The 14,350-nt window shown below is 44.9% G+C and overlaps 1 protein-coding gene and 1 non-coding gene across 3 annotated transcripts in view; one reads left to right on the plus strand and one right to left on the minus strand.

Annotated features, from left to right (window-relative positions):
- The window catches only part of ADD2 (adducin 2), a 60,990-nt gene that overhangs the window by 12,848 nt on the left and 33,792 nt on the right, over positions 1 to 14,350 (minus strand). For both annotated transcript variants that reach the window (XM_075273023.1, XM_075273024.1), the window contains exons 3-10: positions 11,078 to 11,216; positions 8,337 to 8,488; positions 5,222 to 5,302; positions 2,968 to 3,117; positions 2,723 to 2,866; positions 1,757 to 1,855; positions 915 to 1,091; positions 11 to 259 (exon numbers count right to left, since the gene is read on the minus strand). In XM_075273023.1, coding sequence (XP_075129124.1) covers positions 11 to 259; positions 915 to 1,091; positions 1,757 to 1,855; positions 2,723 to 2,866; positions 2,968 to 3,117; positions 5,222 to 5,302; positions 8,337 to 8,488; positions 11,078 to 11,216 — 1,191 coding nt within the window. The remainder of the gene's footprint in view (positions 1 to 10; positions 260 to 914; positions 1,092 to 1,756; positions 1,856 to 2,722; positions 2,867 to 2,967; positions 3,118 to 5,221; positions 5,303 to 8,336; positions 8,489 to 11,077; positions 11,217 to 14,350) is intronic.
- LOC142205495 (5.8S ribosomal RNA) lies at positions 10,034 to 10,185 on the plus strand. Its single transcript, XR_012716484.1, has one exon. It is a non-coding gene; the product is annotated as a 5.8S ribosomal RNA (ribosomal RNA).

Raw genomic sequence — 14,350 nt, forward strand, 5'->3', positions numbered from 1 at the left:
AGCTTTTTACCGTGGTCTTGCTCCTCTGGCTGCTGACGTTTTCCTCTGCCACATTGACCCTCAGGTAAGTGTTAGGTGTATTCAACCAGCGGGTCTTCTCCTTCTGCTGTTTCTGGGCGTGTTGGCGTAACGTTGAGATAGGGACAGCTTCTTCTTCAAAGACAAATGCAGTTACTGTGGCGGGTATCTCCACGTCACTCTTGTGTCTTGTCTTTTCTTGTACAAATGGGTGCCGGTATGTATAGCCTGTACGGTAGCCCTAGAGAACATAAGTCACATTTTATTAAATACTGTATATTGTAGGTGGCGTCCCATCATTATAAGGATGAAAAGCATGACTTTAATTTAGGCCATTATACTCCTACAGATTTCATTTTTGGTGACAATTACGGTAAGTATGTATACTATCCAGAATAAGAGACTTAGGCTACATTCACACAACCAAGGCGCATTATGACTGTGAAAAACGTCCACTTTTCATGGCCATCTTGCACCCAGGAGACAGTCATTTTCACGTATTACATTACAGTGTATGTCGGGATCCGAGAAAACGGACAAAAATAGAACATGCCCAGTATTTTGATGATTCTTAAAGCTACATTCGCACAACAGCGATTAATAGCCTACTGACGTCCTTTTTTATAATGACGTCACACGGCTGCATTGTATTCAATGTCATTGAAATGGAGCTATTCACATGACCCTTACTTTGATGGTCTGTTGTAACGGACCGGTAGAATATAGGTCATGTCCTATTTTTGGCCGTTTTCATGGATCGTACCAAACAGTCAAATGTATGAGGGATCCATAAAAACGGGTGCCCCTTGAGAGCAAAACGACCGTGTAAGATGGTCGTCTTGAAGAACGTTTGATCTATTGTTGGCTATAATTTTAGCACAATATTGTAAACTCACCAAATTATCCATCATTCTCATTAAAGCCTCAAACTCATGTTCACCCAGTCGGCTCTTCTGCATGGGTCCAAACATGCTCCCTGCCCAGCCGACAGTGCCCACTTCATGTGGACGATACTTTTCCCGATCTAGCAGGATGAGATTCTCTGGTCCTCCCGCGCTCGGCACAGCTGAGACCTAAAACATCAGGTTTACATTAACATTAAGATCTTCTAATTTCATTGAGTTGTTCAATGCTGTTTTCTAGGTAACGTCTTCATGACTCCCATGTGACTGGTTACTTGCATTGATTTTTATTGATGGACGCATTTGTCAATAGCAATGCTCTTCATGTATAAGACGCTGTGGGTATGTATGGATATGCTATCTTCGAAGGTGAAGGAGCCTTGGAATTTATCATGGATGCAGTTCAGAAACATTCCACTAATGGCACATAGAGGGCAGTAGTGTGGATCGTAGTACAAAGCCGTTTGGTGATCGAGAAGGATGGAGCTGAGATTGCTATCGCTATTGGACCCTGCGACCTCAGGGGGTCCAAAAGGTCCCTCTTGTCCATATGACAAGTATCTGGGCCATAAATTATGCATGATAGTTTAGGCTCTGGTAGAGATTTTGCTCTACAGCCAGAAAGCTTCAAGTTATACCTCTATAGGCCTCAATATATTTTGGCTAACATGGAGGCTGCACACTCTTGAGAACCTTTGTTTATTTAGACTGTAATGGATCCAAAGGTCAGAGACTATTCATTAAGACTTTAGAAGAGATATACAGAGACTATAACCTATATTTTTGGCACTTAGAGCTGAGATACACCATTTATACTACAATAATATATACTCTACCTGAATTTCACAGGCCGCCTGCAGGTGAAAAATTTTATAAAAAGCTTCTTCTACTGATTCGCCCAAAGCAACGACCCCATGATTCCTTAGGACAAGCACCTAGAATGTCAACAGAAAGCAAAACTTGTTAAAGGGGTTGTCCCATCACATGGATCCTATCTATACTGCTAATTTATGTGGATTTAAGGCTTTTCCTAAATGCATTGCTTTATCAAAACTGCTTTGTTTGGCTGCTATCTTAATTTATTCACTTCATTGTTTACACTCCATTTCTATGGCGCTTGGGATTATCTGCTCATTTGTCAAGTGATGTAGCTGCCTGCTCTCAGGGGGGGAGGGAGGGGCTGGGAGCAGCTCTGAGCTGTATGTGTCTTTTAAGTAGCTTTTTAGAGAGCTCCGGGATTTCTGAGCTGTTATCAGTCGGTTTAATTAAATTTGGCTGATAAGGGCTGAGATCGGGAGTCCGTTACCTCTGTATGTAATGCAAGCTGACTCAAATCCAGCTCTGCTACATCAGCTTCACACTGTGGTAATTCATTTACAACCAATACCGTGCAAGTAAAACCCCGCCCACCTATGTGCCGAGAAAAGCAGGAAGTGAAGAGAGCACAACAGCCTGCAGGTTAGAGAACAAGCGTCATGGGAATACCCCTTTAAGTCATTCCCTACAGTACATCAAAAATAAAGATTGTATTGAGAGAGATGCAAAAGTAGAGCTGACCATATATAATAGACCAATGTTGACCGAACCCACCAATAGTGGCAGGTTCGGTTTCCCATATAATGTGCATGAGGGTGTCTCAACTTTCTCCCATGGGAAGATGTTGGGAGAGAGAAGGATCCTTAGTAAGATGCAGCCAAAGATATCTGGCAGTGGTTTACTCTCCTTGTTCTATTGAGGACATATTCACTCTCGGCCAACAAGTGTATGGCCACGTAAGTAATGGGGAAAAGTAATGATCTGACCTTGCACGTTGGTCCCAAACACTTCTGAAGTTCAATCCTGTCCTTTTCTTCTTCCATGTCCCCATTGAAATCATAATATACCACTTCTCCTGCCAGCAGAGCATCATGTGAGATAGGTAGGAGACCACATTTCATTGCCGACACCTGCAATAAACCAGAACAGTTTCCTCCATCAGAAGATCTTTGTGACCACGAATGATTGATCCATCCCCATAAGGAAGGATGTATAAGTCTATTGATCTCACCGCGGTTGTAGCTGCTGTATGGAGCTGGATGATACATCTCACATCTGGTCGCGCTGAGTAGATAGCGGAGTGTAGGCTGAAGTCACTGGTGTCCACCTCAAAGCTGGAGCTACCGACCTCTACCATCTCACCCAAAATATTCACTTTTACCTGAGGATGACATTGTACAAGTCTAAATTGAATGAGATGATGGAGAGATGCTGAAGATACATCCTACATGCAGATTTTACTGACATCTGATTTTTTAAATAACATTAAGGCCGGGCCCCATGTAATGTAATGCTGTGATTTTTCTATGGCGGTAAAGCCACTGCAAAAACCGCATTGTTTTACAGTACCTGCACATTGGAGAAAAGTATCTGCAGTGGACATGCTGTGATTTCAAAAACTGTTGCGTTTTTGTAAATTGTAGCATGTCAATTATAGCTACGTAAACGCAGAAGCTTTCCTATAGGTACAATTGAAGCAAGTGACATAACTACCAGGGTAGCAGCTGCCACAGGGCCCGGGACATTAGGGATCCGGCGACAGCCGCTACTGCAGTGTTTTTGGTTTTCTTTTAATAGGCTATTACCAACTGGAGTTACTCTAGACGATAACAGGCCCTATTTACTTACCGATCCTGGCAGGATCGGTTACGATGGAGTGCTGGGGTCTTTGACATACATAATTTTACTATTTCAAATGTATTTTTTAACTATCAGTTTGCTTAAAAAAAAAATTAAAAAATTGGGTTATTTTAGCTGTATGGTGTCACCACTTAGGCCTGGTGCACATCTGTGTTCGGTATTTGTTTCAGGGTGTCCACTTGGGACCCCTGAACGGAATACCGAATGCATTGACAAGCGGTGAGCAGTGAAAGCACATAGACCCCATAGACTTTAATGGGGTCCGTGTGTTATCTGCACTGTGTCCGTACGAGTCCTGCAGACAGGAAAGTAGTTCATGAAGTACTTACAGTATAGTCTATGGGGTCCGTGTGCTTTCATTGCTCACCGCTTGTTAATATGTTCGGTATTCCGGTTGGGGGGTTCCCAAGCGGACTCCCCGAATAGAATACCAAACGCAGATGTAAGCCAGGCCTTAGGGTGCATTCACATAATGTAACGTGCTGTGTGATGTGGCACGTATACGGCGTGTGAGAGTTTGCGCACCGTAAACGCTCCCATTGATTTCAATGGGAGTTAGGATCGTATACGCCGCGTTATTTTGCGTCCGTGATTTTGCGGACGCAAAATAACGCGGCGTGTACGATCCTAACTCCCACTGAATTTAATGGGAGTGTTTACGGCGCGCAAACTCTCACACGCCGTATACGTGCCACATCACGCGGCACGTTACATTGTGTGAACGCACCCTTAGGCCGGGTTCATACAGAGTATTGTGGCTCGTCATTTGGTATGTACACGCCGCGGGATCTTTTGCGGGCCGTATACGCTCCCATTGTTTTCAATAGGAGCTGGTACTGTACATGCAGCGCTATTTTGCGGCCGTGATTTTGCGGCGGCCGCAAAATAGCGCCACGTGTACGGTACCAGCTCCCATTGAAAACAATGGGAGCGTATACGGCCCGCAAACGATCCCGCGGCGTGTACGTACCAAATGACGAGCCACAATACTCCGTGTGAACCCGGCCATAGACTGTAACCTTTTCCTCCAAACTACCCCCCTTGTTCGTGCAAGTCAAAAAAGTACCTAAAAAGTGTCTAAAACACTTGATAAATGTGGCGCACAGCACGATAAACAGTTATTTTAGGGCAAATTATGCCAGAATTCTAGCGCCTTTTACTTGATTTTACTTTGCGCTCTCTTTGTCACACCTTTGCAGTTTCCAAGATCTCTCCTTGCTGTCTTTCACTAGGAACCTTCATTGCTTACTACTTTAGAGATTGGTGGGTTTATGGGGTGTAATGGGAAAAGAAAACAAATGTCCATATGACATTATTAGGGGTTTTACCTTGGAGATGCAGGTTGGTCTGGCACAATCTACACCTAAATCCTGTTACTTCAAGATTATATCATGTGACCAATGGATAAGACAACATATTGATAGCTTTGACTGTAGTGTTATTGTTTCATACAACCATAGGTATTGTGTAGCAGAGACAGATGTGATAACAAGATGATATACATATACGGTGTGTATATGTATATAGATAGATAGATAGATAGATAGATAGATAGATAGATAGATAGATAGATAGATAGATAGATATTTTTTTTTACGTACACACACAGTGGGTAAATAACTTACTAGGATTGAGGCAGACACTTCATTACAAGCCACTCCTCGCGGGCTGATTAAGAAATGATCCTGTTCTTTATTAACTCTTATCTGAAAGTGGAAAGAAAAAATGTAAAAATAATAGAGAGTGCGACTATTGAAATGAGAAAGTTATCGTAATCCCTGTGAAATCTACATAAACATATTACCTGACTTTCAGGAAAAACGCAGGATCAAATCCTTTCCAACATTGGGATTTTATCACTTAAGGCTAAGGCACTACATTGCTGAAATACCATAGAAAAAATGCTGCATTTTAGAGAAGCAGCAAAGTGAATGAGAAAAACCGCAGAGAAAAATGCAGCAAAAGCACAATGAGAAATGCTGTGGAAAGACAATGCAATGAGTTTCCACTGCATTCTACAACATGGGGGCCTTAGCCTAAAGCAGTGGTCCCCAACCTTTTTTCCACCAGGGACCATTTTCAGCAAGACAATTTTTCTAAGGCCCGGTGGGGGCGGGAAGGGGTGTGGATGGGGGCGGGGAAGGGGTGTGGTTAGGGGCAGGGTTAAGCATGGGGGTATAGATTAGAATCATGTACATATGAAAACACAAGAGAAAGTGTAAACTGACGGACACTGCAGGTTATGAAGATGGCTACTGATGACGGACACTGCAGGTTATGAAGATGGCTACTGATGACAGACACTGTTATGAAGATGGCTACTGATGACGGATATCACTCCTAATGCTGCTATTAGCTTCACTACAGCCTCACTACAGCTATATTACATATCACAGGGACAAGTGACGTGTAATGTAGTTGCCCAAAGTTTGGTAGGTGAGTGCGGGGTGGAGCCAAGACCCGCTGCATGTCCTGCATAGTACTAGAATCCCGGACATACAGCGGGTCCCAGCTCAACCCCGCACTTTGCCCACCTTATCCCGACGAGCAACAACCAAGCGTCAGTGTTGTGGAGCCCGGGCACTCGACGGCTCCACAGCAGTTGCTGACTCCTCGCCTCCAGTACGCGGCCCCGCGGCCTGGTACTGGTCCGCGGACTGGCGGTTGGGGACCCCTGGCCTAAAGGAGTTCTCCCATAACTTATCTGCTGTCCACACAATAGGTGGCAATTGTCTGATTGCTATGGGGTCCAGTCACTGGGAACCCCACCAATCATGAGAATAGGACCCAAATTCCCTGTGTGAAGGGCTGTGAAGTATTAGTTAAAATCATGGTGTCACAATCGGCACCACTTTTGGTTGGAGTTGGAAAAAATTTCCTGACTCCAGCTTCAATATAGAATGAGTAATTACTTTAAATGTTATTATACAATTATGATCATACATTAGTCACCTATCGTGTAGGCTCAAAGGGGACGCAATGACACCTAGACGGGCGAACGGATTTGGCTGCAATTGCGCACATACATACCTTGGGTCCCAGATTTAATGATAGGCTACATGGAATTCCCGTACACCACCGCAATTCACTCCTGTGACCGATGCTTTTCACTTTTGAATTCGCTGCAGGACCTGGGACGCTGTAGGACCTGGGATGACGTCATCCCAGCCCCATCAGCAGCTCACCTGGATGGGTGCCGCTTCTCTATGTGGGCGGAGCTATCGGCCGGCCGGCGTCCACAAGAACATGGCGGCTCTCAGAGCATCCTGAACCAGCGCCCGTACTCTGGGGCAGTGAGAAGTGCGTACGCTGCCCTGCCTGTGTGGGCTTACCACAGGACCGCAGTGCTCTGCCACGGCCAGACAGGGGGTCGCCTGCGCCGCGGTCTGGAACACCGGTTCGGCCTGCTGTCCCGTGGTGGCTGTGGCCTCTGGACCCTGCATGTCCATCGGGGATGTCGCCGATGTCTGCTCAGGGCTATCTACAGTGTCATTCGGCCGCAGGAGAAGGGTTGTGACAACAGGCGAGTTAGGGGACTTTGAGAAGGGAGAGGGGTAGGGTGTTGGGAGTGAGGAGGTTGCCCATCCAGTGGGGACGCGGGAAGGGGGGGCCTGGGCAGGTAAACCCGGGGTCCCCTGGAAGGGGGACGGGGACAGGGCTGCCACAGCGCCCACAGATGGAATGGGGGCACATGGCTTGCCGCGGGAGGGGGGCCCTCATAGGCACCCCTGTAACATCGGTGCACGGGGAGACCGGGGTTTGGTGAGGCCGTGGGCACAGGTTGGTGGGGGGAAAGGTGACACGGGGGGGGGGGGTAAAGGGGTCACTGGGTAGGTAAGACAGGGAAGGGGGCATGGGGTGGTGGGAAAAAGGGGGCACTGGGTTGGGGTTGGGAGGGGACACGAGGCTAGGGGGGAAAAGGGGTATGGGGTAGGAGAAAGAAGCGAGCACATGAGGGAGTGGGTAGGAAAAAAGGGGGTTGGCGTGCGCCAGGGGGGAGATGAGGAAAAGGGAGCCGCTGTGCACACAAGGCAAAGGAAGAAGCCTGTGCGGCGCTACAGGTGGGTCGCGCAGGGGGTCAGGGTTCTGCGGACGAAGTCGCGGGTACTGCTAGTATATAAATAATTTCAGATATCAGCAACATTACTAATATCCTCAGGAGCACGAAAAAACAGACCAATGGATGAAAAAGAACTGCGCTTGCTCCAGATCCGTAAATTCAACACGTTCTTTATTATGGTTCTTAATACACGACGCAGCGGGCTGCGTTTCGGGGCTTCCCCTTTGTCAAGTGTATTACCACTGCACACACTTATCCTCACAGATGGATGACTATCCGAGTGAGCTGCAAGTGTTAACAGTAGCCAGATGTCTGGCTACTGTTAACACTTGCAGCTCACTCGGATAGTCATCCATCTGTGAGGATAAGTGTTTGCAGTGGTAATACACTTGACAAAGGGGAAGCCCCGAAACGCAGCCCGCTGCGTCGTGTAATTAAGAACCATAATAAAGAACGTGTTGAATTTACGGATCTGGAGCAAGCGCAGTTCTTTTTCATCCATTGGTCTGTTTTTTCGTGTTCACTTCACCTCTTGGAGGTATTGGATGTTGCTACTGCTGCTAAAAAGCTCCTACGTGCAAGATACCTGTTCTCCATTGAGAATTGAATCCTGGTGGTTTGCTCGGTGAATTTCCTCTATAATATCCTCAGGAGAGAACATATAAACATAGATTACTTACTGAAGCAAAAGTCCCACTGAGCTGGGCCCAGCCATAGAGGTCTATGAGTCTGTAGATACTGGCCAGTTTACATCTCATGAGTCTTTCACCCTTTGCCAAAGGTACGGGATCATTGCAGTGGAGGTCATTGATGGGCGCCACCATGGACGAGTCTGAAACATAAAGGTTATATTTTCAGAAGCTGTGACTCCTGGTTACCAACTATTTTGTACCAAATTTTTTCCTATATTATTGTCACGACCTGGATAATTGTAAATAATTTGTGTGGTTTTCTGGTGGGGTTTGGAGGGGGATTGATCTGGTGGTTTTCTTGCCATTGGGCCGTCTGTTGGTGTAATGAGTATTGGTCTTTAGAATATACTTGAGGTTCTTTGGATTGAGCCTCAGGTGTTGGCCATTACTAGAGATGAGCGAGTACTGTTCGGATCAGCCGATCCGAACAGCACGCACGCATTGAAATGAATGGATGCACCTGTTACTTCCGCTTTGATGCCGGCCGGCCACTTAACTCCCCGCGTGCCGGCTACGTCCATTCATTTCAATGCTTGCGTGCTGTTCGGATCGGCTGATCCAAACAGTACTCGCTCATCTCTAGTTATTACCATCATCCTATCGGACGGTTCTGGGGCCTTTATTAGGAGGAGGGCTGGCTTCACTAGTTGCCGGTTTTCGTTGTAGCCAACTAGAATTTGTGGCTCAGTGAGGAGGATTCTTTGTGGAATTACAACTGACTTGGAAGCGGTGTGAGTGTTACCTTGTGTGTGAGTTTGGTTTTCCCCTCCACACTTCTACTCTGCCCTGTCCTTCAGCTCTGGTTGCCTGACACGGTATTGGTATTTTTGAGGTTGTTTGGGTTCTAGTTTGTTTTGCCTCAGTCCTGTGTTAACCCTTTCCTCACCTCTCCACTGTCCCTCTCCTCATTCTCTTGTTACGTATTGTGTTGAACTGTGTGTCTGTTGTCCAGCACTTCCCATCCCGTTTGTTTTGTCTGCAGCTGCACCTTGGTTTCGGTAGGGGTGACCACATTAGTATCCCCAGTCCCTAACGCACTTTTAGCTCTTCCCCTATCTTTCGACTAGATCTTCGTGTTAGAGAGCCAGGAGTTGTCGGGGCCAAGGCTAGCTTGGAAACAGCTGACCACCACCCGCAGGCAGGGCCTAGCTAGCCGCTGTAGCGTCAGGGAAAGTCTCCCTCCCCTGTTCCCTTAGCGGTGCAGTCTGCAGTTTGTATTCTGTGTCTGGTCATAGACACAAACGTAACAATTATAGATCCCCATCCTGAATAACTCCTCTTGTCTCAGAGGAAACAACTTTATGTCCGACCCCATAGCACACGTACAAACAGGTTACATATCAGTCCTCTGTCAGATAGTGTAGAGAGAAGTTCTAGTGTGAACAGAGCCAGAGGATCCATGTATATATGCTTTAATAGTGATCCAGAGACGTGTATGGGGCTTCAACGGTACCACTATGTCTCCCTCATGCAGACGATTTTCTGCCACATTTTCCATGAATTTGGTGGAAAAAAAAAATAAATGATGTTATGCTTCCCAGAGGTATTCTACCCTAGAAGCATTGGTATCATTACACATATGGTGGCCTAAAAAACTGTATGGCAGCACATTGAGGTTTACCGCTATGTACTAGGGAGCCATATAGTCCTCATGCACTGCCTTATAGGCTTCACGCATTCTCGTCTACCATATACATATATCACTCGGCTCGTGCGTCGATGAAGAACGCAGCTAGCTGTGAGAATTAGTGTGAATTGCAGGACACATTGATCATCGACACTTCGAATGCACCTTGCGGCCCGGGTTCCTCCGGGGGCTATGCCTGTCTCAGGGTCGTTACCATATACATGAGCCTGCATTCAGATTACCTACTGCTTCCTTTACTTTGCCAGTGTGAACAGAGTCAGAGGACCTCATACCGTACGGGTTCCATGTATTCAGGTCTGTGCATGGGCCCTATAGAGACGTGGTGTGCTAAAGAGACCCTTATTAAGCTCTAGAGAATCCCAGATGTTTAGAGTAGCCTGAATTGGGGGAAACCCTGAATTCCCATGTACCTACTACTCTATGTGCCTGCTTTACCCTGTGCCTCCAGCAGAATACAACTCGGCTTCCTAATGTCCTTTAGAACAAGCAGTTCTGTACTTTACAGTACTAGAGGCACTAAATGTGATACATGTATTATACATATGAAAATCACAAGCAGCAACTTATTGATGGTTTCCAGGAAACTGCAGTTATTTTCTAATATAGGATAAAAAGGACAGTAATTGTAAGTAAAACTTTATGATTATTATTATTCTTATTAGCAATCCTTTAAAATCTGCAAAAACAATGTAATTTCTATGTGTTATTATTTGGAAGCATCCATATTGGTATTTAAACTGGACCCTTTGTGAGAATTCATTGTTATTAAGACAGAAATAGAATGACCACCCATATGCCATATATAATAATGGTATCTTCTTAGAGGAACCTATGTGCCCCTCCGGCTCTAGGACCCAAAGGTGACTGCTATCTGTGCCTCTGCTATAGCTGTGCCCCTATGAAAATCAGTGCAAAGAAGCAAACTGGTGTCTGCTGCAAAGGAGCGACCGCGAGAATATTATATCTGAGTGTGGAAATTTCCTGCAAAAGTTACATTACTTAAAATAATTTTCAGCAACGTCCTGACACTAGATCCCCCCTCCCAAGCCCAACTCCCTAGAGAGAAAGTGGAAGAACGTACTGACTGGACAGGTGGGGAAGACAGATGGTGCAGTGCTGGCCATGAAGTCAGCGATTTGCCTGAGAGCCCAGATATTGGAGGAGTTGTTCCCTTTCTTCATTTGCTCCTGAATTAAACTTTCCAGTTCCTCCCTAAAAGACTGAAAGTAAATGGAAGCAAATGTAACATTGAAGTGAGGAGACAGCAGAAGAAATATAACACAATCACATAATAGGATGCTACTATAGGGTCATTCCATGACCCTATACTGGATATTGGTATTGGCTTTTATTCTGATACAGAATTTATCATGAAAAACCTTGGGCAACACAGTGGCTCAGTGGTTAGCACTACTGCCTTGCAATGCTGGAGTCCTGGGTTCAAATCCTGGCAAGGACTCCATCTGCAAGGAGTTTGTATGTTCTCCCTGTGTTTGCATGGATTTCCTCCCATATTCCAAAGACATACTGATAGGGAAAAAATGTACATTGTGAGCCCAAACTAAATTGATATGGGGGCATTATAGTTATACTGTATGCATGTAGAGTCCCCAACTGTGACCATCTGGATTTATAGGAGATATGATCATTAGAAAGCACTCACGTGTGTAAAAATGGGGTTGTCTGGCCTCTACAAGAACGCATATAAAAGAGGAGACTATGACACTATGTTGGGACCCCTGTTCTGCTTATTTACTCTATTATGCTCACTTATACAGTATATCACCATCATATTCTTTACAAATATTGCCTGTACTGTCCCATATAGAGCTTACAATCTAAACTTCCTATCAGTATGTCTTTGGAGTGTGGGAAGAAACCTGGAGGACACCCATGTAGACATGTTGAGAACATAGAAACTCCTTGCGGTTGTTGTCCTTGACTGGTTTTAGACCTAGGACTCCAGTGCTAACCACCATGCTGTCCTGGTTGGTTACATACTGCTGGGTGGTAGTGGTGGGGAATAGACATGGAGAAATTAAAGACACAATGTCATTGCACGCTGAATGGGAAAATCAAGGACCATAATGGCAACCTATTTTGATTCTTTCTATGGGGCCCACTCTCTTCAATATACAGTCCTATGAAAAAGTTTGGGCACCCCTATTAATCTTAATCATTTTTTGTTCTAAATATTTTGGTGTTTGCAACAGCCATTTCAGTTTGATATATCTAATAACTGATGGACACAGTAATATTTCAGGATTGAAATGAGGTTTATTGTACTAACAGAAAATGTGCAATATGCATTAAACCAAAATTTGACCGGTGCAAAAGTATGGGCACCCTTATCATTTTATTGATTTGAATTCCCCTAACTACTTTTTACTGACTTACTGAAGCACAAAATTGGTTTTGTAACCTCAGTGAGCTTTGAACTTCATAGCCAGATGTATCCAATCATAAGAAAAGGTATTTAAGGTGGCCAATTGCAAGTTGTTCTCCTATTTGAATCTCCTCTGAAGAGTGGCATCATGGGCTACTCAAAACAACTCTCAAATGATCTGAAAACAAAGATTGTTCAACATAGTTGTTCAGGGGAAGGATACAAAAAGTTGTCTCAGAGATTTAACCTGTCAGTTTCCACTGTGAGGAACATAGTAAGGAAATGGAAGACCACAGGGACAGTTCTTGTTAAGCCCAGAAGTGGCAGGCCAAGAAAAATATCAGAAAGGCAGAGAAGAAGAATGGTGAGAACAGTCAAGGACAATCCACAGACCACCTCCAAAGAGCTGCAGCATCATCTTGCTGCAGATGGTGTCACTGTGCATCGGTCAACTATACAGCGCACTTTGCACAAATAGAAGCTGTATGGGAGAGTGATGAGAAAGAAGCCGTTTCTGCACGTACGCCACAAATAGAGTTGCCTGAGGTATGAAAAAGCACATTTGGACAAGGCAGCTTCATTTTGGAAACAAAAATTGAGTTGTTTGGTTATAAAAAAAAGGCGTTATGCATGGCGTCCAAAAAGAAACAGCATTCCAAGAAAAACACATGCTACCCACTGTAAAATTTGGTGGAGGTTCCATCATGCTTTGGGGCTGTGTGGTCAATGCCGGCATCGGGAATCTTGTTAGAGTTGAGAGTCGCATGGATTCCACTCAGTATCAGCAGATTCTTGAGAATAATGTTCAAGAATCAGTGACGAAGTTGAAGTTACGCCGGGGATGGATATTTCAGCAAGACAATGATCCAAAACACCGCTCCAAATCCTCAGGCATTCATGCAGAGGAACAATTACAATGTTCTGGAATGGCCATCCCAGTCCCCAGACCTGAATATCATTGAACATCTGTGGGATGATTTGAAGCGGGCTGTCCATGCTCGGCGACCATCTAACTTAACTGAACTTGAATTGTTTGTCCAAAATACCTTTATCCAGGATCCAGGAACTGATTAAAAGCTACAGGAAGCGACTAGAGGCTGTTATCTTTGCAAAAGGAGGATCTACTAAATATTAATGTCACTTTTCTGTTGAGGTGCCCATACTTTTGCACCGGTCAAATTTTGGTTTAATGCATATTGCGCATTTTCTGTTAGTACAATAAACCTCATTTCAATCCTGAAATATTACTGTGTCCATCAGTTATTAGATATATCAAACTGAAATGGCTGTTATAAACACCAAAATATTTAGAACTAAAAATGATTAAGATTAATAGGGGTGCCCAAACTTTTTCATAGGACTGTATATCACTGAAGGGCACAATCTGTGAGCATACTTTTGCTTGGGCCCTACTGATGTGAAGGAATTTCCTAATTCCTGTCTAAATATGTGAAGCTTCATGAAGGGCTCAGGGGCTCACACTACCAATTCATACCAGAAAATGTCTAATGACCACCCAATAGCTAGTATCAGCCAATATGTACATGTAAATCTTATTTTACACCGCCTAGGAATTGTGCTTTAGGCTAAGGCTCCTACAAGACAACCCACAGCTATAAAGCGCTGCGGAAAAAAAAGTGGCGGCAAAGCATCACGGTTCTTCCCGCAGTGCTTTAAACAGAAAGTTTGCAGAGTTTTCCTCCGCAGACCTTCTGTTACAATTATATCTATGGGAAAACCACTGGCATTTCTGTAGATATAATTGACATGCTGCAATTTCCAAAAATGTGCCGGTTTTAGAAATCACGGCGTGTCCACACCACAGTTTTTACTGCAAAGTGGGCATGGGATTTGCAAGATTCCCATCCACTTTGCCGTTACTGTAAAACGCTGCCATTTTTCCCGCGGCACTTCCGACCTGTGGGGCCCCGGCCATAGGTAGTAATAGTAATGTTGGTAATGGATATT

The sequence above is a fragment of the Leptodactylus fuscus genome, chromosome 5 (genome assembly GCF_031893055.1).
Source record: "Leptodactylus fuscus isolate aLepFus1 chromosome 5, aLepFus1.hap2, whole genome shotgun sequence".
NCBI lineage: Eukaryota > Metazoa > Chordata > Amphibia > Anura > Leptodactylidae > Leptodactylus > Leptodactylus fuscus.